Source organism: Adiantum capillus-veneris, chromosome 21 (genome assembly GCF_014529385.1).
Source record: "Adiantum capillus-veneris isolate H3 chromosome 21, ASM1452938v2, whole genome shotgun sequence".
In the NCBI taxonomy this organism is placed as follows: domain Eukaryota; kingdom Viridiplantae; phylum Streptophyta; class Polypodiopsida; order Polypodiales; family Pteridaceae; genus Adiantum; species Adiantum capillus-veneris.
The window spans coordinates 4,344,135-4,350,453 of NC_140951.1; the positions used below are offsets into that span (position 1 = coordinate 4,344,135).

The 6,319-nt window shown below is 45.1% G+C and overlaps 1 protein-coding gene across 2 annotated transcripts in view; it reads right to left on the bottom strand.

Moving 5' to 3' along the window:
* LOC147430474 (uncharacterized) overlaps nucleotides 1-5,771 on the bottom strand; it is a 49,092-nt gene extending 43,321 nt beyond the window's left edge. Inside the window, exons 1-5 of one of the 2 annotated variants that reach the window (XM_086493104.1) lie at nucleotides 5,524-5,771; nucleotides 1,935-2,044; nucleotides 1,718-1,828; nucleotides 1,589-1,646; nucleotides 1,144-1,233 (exon numbers count right to left, since the gene is read on the bottom strand). In XM_086493104.1, coding sequence (XP_086349230.1) covers nucleotides 1,144-1,233; nucleotides 1,589-1,646; nucleotides 1,718-1,828; nucleotides 1,935-2,044; nucleotides 5,524-5,689 — 535 coding nt within the window. In that variant the 5' untranslated portion in view covers nucleotides 5,690-5,771. Of the gene's footprint in view, nucleotides 1-1,143; nucleotides 1,234-1,588; nucleotides 1,647-1,717; nucleotides 1,829-1,934; nucleotides 2,071-5,523 lie in introns of both variants that reach the window. The other variant, XM_086493105.1, reaches the window with a different exon arrangement.
* Between the last annotated feature and the right edge of the window lie 548 nt (nucleotides 5,772-6,319).

A 6,319-nucleotide genomic window follows, 5' to 3' on the forward strand; every position in this document is an offset into this window, starting at 1 on the left:
GAAAGCATGTAAAACCACCTGCTCTGCAGGGAATCTTTGTAGGCGATTCAAAATGGCCAATCCATGTGCAATCCCCATATCAATCAAGTATCTGCCATACTCAGTGTGCTCCTAATCCTGTGATAATCTAGACAGACCCATTTTTGTAATATCAAGCTCTCGCATCGACTCCTTTGAGGTATCATAGAATACTCTCTGGTGATGGGCAGTCCTAGCATTGAAATCCCCCAGATAATAATGTCACCATCCTTGGAAAACTCCCATATATCATCATTCAAAAATAAAGAAGGGGGACTATCCTATGGGTGATGCATATACTGACATACTAGGAGGGAAATAGCAAATAGCGATGTAGAGATATCTGCCTGTCTCTGCCTTCAGTCTCACCCGCATATACCTAGCATGCTCATCCTTCCGTGATATATGTATCAGAGGTTGTAACTCCTCCCTGAATAAGACTGCCACTCCTCCTGAACCTCATCGTCTGTGCTCTGATTGAGTCTCCTGTCTGCAAGTTGTCTCCCATCTATATCCGCTTACATGTGGCATGGACTGCCGCGGGCTTGATGCGTCTCAGAGTAGAAAATGATGTCTCTCCCTGTGACCCACGCTACCTCTTGCTGCCCGAAACCCTAACGCACAGGCATCTCCCTGCGTACTGCCTCCTGTTGCGCAAAACCTTGCACGTTGATCATTTCTCCTTGCATGCTGCTCAAATTCTCCACCTGCACGCTGTTCAGATTCTCCCTGCGCACTGCTCAGAGAGAGAAGAAGAAGAAGAAGAAGAGAGTTTTAACGTCGTAGGAAACTATCCCAAGAGACCTTAAAAATCTAGCCGACGAAGAGAGAGAGAGAGAGAGAGATGAGTTGAGGGCCCTGCTGCACCCTGCACCCGTTTTCGTGAACCCTAATCTCTGCGTAGCTGGCATATACGCAAATCCTAATCTCTGCCCGCTGCCTGTACGGGAACCCTAATCTCTGTGCAGCAGGCATATACGCGAGAGAGAGAGAGAGAGAGAGAGAGAGAGAGAGAGAGAGAGAGAGAGAGAGAGCATGCAAATACGCCTGCACACTTCAATTACAAAAATTGATGTAGGTACAGCTGCCAAAAAAACGAGGAATGGGGAAGGTCGGAATCCTTACACCATGACTGCCCATCCTTCACGTCAAGACTAACTGCATCTTTAGCATGTTTGATGCTCTCCTCAACTGCCTCAGCCTCATTTGAAGAGCCTGCAAGCCAGGAAGCAAATTAGTTGCAAATAGAAGGTCGTGTGAACAAGAAATGCATGACTAGTCTCAAAGCTTAAATTTCATTTATCCGTAAAGGAATGTTTCAATATCACAATGCGATCCTTCAACACAGACAAACACTAGCACCATGATTCAAATTTTGAATGTCCATCTCATTAAACCAAGGAGTCAATGACCCCAATCTAAGATTATGCACCACTGGCAAATCACCAAAATAGTAGTTCTGTTTCATAATCATACAAGGTCAAAGTTTCTGTATTGCCTTTGATATCTTGACATGCAAAACGGCATAAAAGTCTAGAAAATAAATGATCTTAATTCAAAAACTACTAACCTTTGGCAATGCGTCTTTCCAACATCGAAAGCTGACGTAAAATCTTCTTGTTGGGAGCCTAACAATCAGCGAAAAAATATTTTCAAGATGCATGCTTCCTAGATCTTGGTTTGACTGAGAATGAAATACCTTCTTCAAGACAAGATTAAAACAATTTTTTGCTGCCATAAGGTCTTCTTTTTTCCAGAAACAGTTCCCCAAGCATGACCATGCATCAGAAAGGGATGGATCAAGCTTCACCTATTTTGTTCCAACACAGCACCTAATTAGTAACAAAAACAAATACAAGAAAGCTTCAGGTTGTTGCCAGTTATTATTACACACCAAAAGAACTCTCAGAACCTACTGCTTTTGAGAGATGATCTTCCGCTTCTTTGCAATATTCCGAACCAACATCTAGAGCTTTTCCTCTCAAGTACTCAAATTGTGCACGGCGAGATGCGGGTCTCCTATGCTCTGCATACATGAGATTGTTTAAGAGCCTGCAGATTAAGATGTGTGTGACACGGAGTATTAGATGCAGCAATCACTACAAGCACATATAGTCAACGTTTCAGAAATGCACATGAATGACAATAAAACAATTGTCATATGGATTCACCACAATCACAAGCTAAAAAACACACACACACACATACGCAAAGAAAGAAAGAAAGAAAGAAAAGTTATATCAATGTCCTATGGAAGCCAAAATCTGCCTATAGGACAGATCAAATACATCTTTGTAGGTATATTCCACTTTGGGGGTGTCATGAATGACACAAAAAGCAAACACAAAAGCTGAATTAAGAAAATGAAAGGCTTCCGCATACGATGAGAAACAAATTGCATGACATGTGCACCTAGACATCTCCTGAACAATCCTCGACTGTCTACTTTAGCTCTGGTTGTCCAAAAATATTCCCTGATGGCTCAACCGTGTCGGTAGATAGCCCATTTGCCTTGTTTCCTTGCCTAATGCACTTTCCTCAGCTATTGTTTCCTACTCTTCGCTGTGTAGGAGTGAGCTCATCGACCATCCAGATTTTGGTCCCTAAAGAAACCTCTGTCTGCTTCATTAATTTCCCTGCATATGTTGATACCAAAGCGTTACATGTTTGCCTTCAACGCTGAATACTAGATTGCAAATTTCAATGAATGGGATGGCTCACATCACTTTCCTCTGCAGAATCCCATAGTATTCATACTTCTCAATTTCTTTCTTGTTCCATTACCTCCACATATTGCAAGGCACTGTCTTCTTGAAGCTGCTTTTCTTTGATTTGATACTCAATGTCTTGTACAAACTTGATATCTGGCCTGGTAAATGCTGCATTTGGTACCCGCTAATGTTTATCAAGGTTGACATTTCCTAGTGGTTCCTCCTCCTTGGCTTGTGACTCAAGTCTTTGAATCCTTTCTTTGGCTGAATGGAGCTCCTTTTGAAGTTTGTTGTGTTTTTGCTGTAGTTGTCAAATAAGCCCCAATAGATCCTTCTCCTGTGGGTGGGTCTTTCCACCCGATTTGAAGCAAGTGCGATCAAACCCTAAGAAAAAGTCTTCATGTTCGCTGCCATGGCTTGACATGAGGCTGTTCTTTGTAAGGTTTATTGCCACTTACGGACAGCCCCTTCCCCCAAGGGCAAGGGAGTACCCTACTCAAAGAGGGTGGGGTAAGGTGTTTGTGCCTATAACAATAAGAGTCCCAAGAAAGAGAGCGTGTCACCAGGAGGTGTATTTTTCCTGTTGCCTTCCATAAATAAGTACTAGATATTTTTATTTATTTTTATTTATACTTGTTTTGCCCGGAACCCTTGAAAAGGTGCAAGTGGACATTGCATGGCAAGTGTGAAACGGTTGCGGCCGAACAGGTTTCTCGCATCAGGAGTCTAGGTCGATCAGTCTGGGACTAGTTGGGCCAGTTAGCACTGAATTCTGATGAGTATGGAAGCCTGTGTGCGCCAAATGAAGTCTGGGCCACTCGAAAAGTCACTTATAACTTTATAAGTCAGTGGGAAATAGAGAATTAACTCAAAGCGGCAAACTGGACCCTTGGCAGGAGGAGAGCTCCTACAGGACACCTCAACAAGAGGAGGCGCCTACGAGAGGGAGGGGGGTGATTTTTTACTCATAAGTGACCTACAATGTGTGTGTGAGTAGTGGGTGCAGGTCTACAGCTTTAATGGAAAGCTTGCCCTCTCCTCTGTCTCATGTAGCGCGATAATTTGCTCTCGTGCATCTCTCTCTCCCCTTTGGCACATATGGTAATGCCCCACTAGTTGGGCTACTCGAATGAACATGTACAGTTCTGGGAGTTTATACGCGTTTGCCAAGGCAAGAGCCTTCTGAACAGGAACCGCATTAGCTAGTTGCTTATCCCCCACAGATACGCACAGTTCCATCGCGAAAGATTGCGGGTTTGGAGAGTTTTCTCACGTGAAAACTCGTCCAATTCACAGGGGAACTGTCCCATTGCGTGCGGGAGCCCTTGGGCCACGCGTAGGCGTGTTCGCTGCGCTAAAAACGATCCGAAACAGGGAATTACAGCCTACTGTTTTTTTCTGCAAGTTTAGGATTTTGCACCTAAACTGCAAGGGAACACCAGGGGAGCCTCGTGAGAGCTTTGGGATGCGTGTACAGGCTTTTGGGCACCCGGCAGTGAAAAACATAGAATTACAGCCCGCTGAATTTCTGTGACAGCTCACCAGAAAGCTTCCAGATAGCGAGGGAATCCACCCTAGACAGGTTCAGGGGTTTTGGCGCCGTTATGCTGCTGAAATCAGGTCAAAAACCTGCGTTTTTAGCCCTCGCCAAGTTTGGACAGCTTTGTGAAAGCTTGTGCTAAGTGGTCGGATCGTCTACCTTAAATTACAAGCTCGGTCAAGGACGACTGCAAGGGGTGGCAGCTACATGGAAGAGGTGGCATGAAGGCATCTATGGCAGAAGCACACGAGGGTATGGTATGAAGACCAAAAAATCAACGATACAAGAGGAAAATGGAGCGTGGTAGTGAAGCTAAACAGAACCTCTTCGTAGGTGAGCACAGAGGAGTATACCCACAAGCACATAGGGTTGCTGCGACCCCGAGTTGCCGGGCAGAACAGCTATGCAAGCAGATACCATGCGAGAAGGCTGCAAGGCCCATGCGATAGAAGATAAGGAGGGGGCAAGTGGAGGGGAAAGTCTGGCAAGTGGCACGGCAGACTGCACCATGGCTGAGAGCAGCTCGCGTTAGGGCTCTCTCTCTCTCTCTCTCTCTCTCTCTCTCTCTCTCTCTCTCTCTCTCTCTCTCTCTCATGCCATTGTCAGTTGTTTCTTTCCTCTCCTTCCGTTGCACACTCAATTGACTCTATTATTGCATTATCAATGCTACAACACATCTAGGTTTGGAGCAAGCGCTCAAGCCCTTGCCTTTTCCCTTCAAATTGACCCTTAAAAACGATAAGGTTCGAAATGGAGTTTCTTCCCATCTGAAACAGTGAGAAAACGGCGTTTCCGTTTCCACGCAGTTTCTTGTTAGTATGCGGTGTTTGGATTTGATTATCATACGCAATAACTCTACAGAAAAGGAACTTGTGGCTTGACATGCCTTAGCTCATGTAAGATATAATTTGTGGTGCATGAGTGAGAGGGAGAGAGATAAAAAATTGCAGAACTTAAATAAAATCAAGAGCAAAAAATAGTAAAATTCTTCTGCATTGAAGGCAATCACACATCACTTGCTCAGGTTGGCTACACTTCCAGACAAACTTCATGATCTATTGATGGTGAAGACGTGGGCATGCAACAGTTTGATATTGCATGGAGGATGAGATGGGCATCAGTGCCGATAAGGCATATAATAAAGAAAAGGTTGAAATTGTAATCCTAATTTGTTACAAGCCGCAGGATTGACCACGAGCCTTCCCTGTCTTTGGTGACAGATGGAAAAATAAAGCAATGGTAGAGGAATCTTACCGTAAGGTATACTGTCTAGTGATGCCAAGACTTGGGAGGCGCCATGATCCAGGCGGGTCTTCTTCACTAATGGATCACTGGAAAAGAAGGTGTCTCGAACCAGGTAGAGCTCCTCCAGAGCCATGGCCGCCGTCTTCAAAGGGTCTTCTTCATCCAGGGACTCCATGTCTGCAAACAGAGGGTGGCCAGCCCTTATGAATTTGTGGATCCGCCACTGTCCGTGTCTTGAGAAAATGTCTGCAAATGTGACACCTTTAACGGCCACACTTAGAGTGGGGTCTCACTATAAATTCTTGAGATTTAAAAAATCTCAGAGCCGAGTCCCACTATGAATTATGAGATTAAATATGAGATCACAGTTTAGTAGTCCCGCAATTGATATTAGTAAGAGTATGTATGCACCACAGTATTTTTTTTTTAAAGGGAAAATCCTTTAGAGATGCTCTCTCTCTCTCTCTCTCTCTCTCTCTCTCTCTCTCTCTCTCTCTCTCTCTCTCTGTGTGTGTGTGTGTGTGTGTGTGTGTGTGTGTTGATTGGAGAAGAGGAGGCAAGCCGCATTGACTCTCTCTCTCTTTCTATTGTGAGCGGGCCAGCTAACAGACTCTCTCTCCGTCGCATGACCGAGGGCTGCCCCCCCCCCCCCCCCCCCCCCCCCCCTCTCTCTCTCTCTCTCTCTCTCTCTCTCTCTCTCTCTCTCTCTCTCTCTCTCTTTGTGTCTACCCGCAATGGGTCTTTCTCTATGTGTCGCATCGAGGGAGGTGAGGGCAGAGCCTCAGCACACTAAGGTTTTGACCCA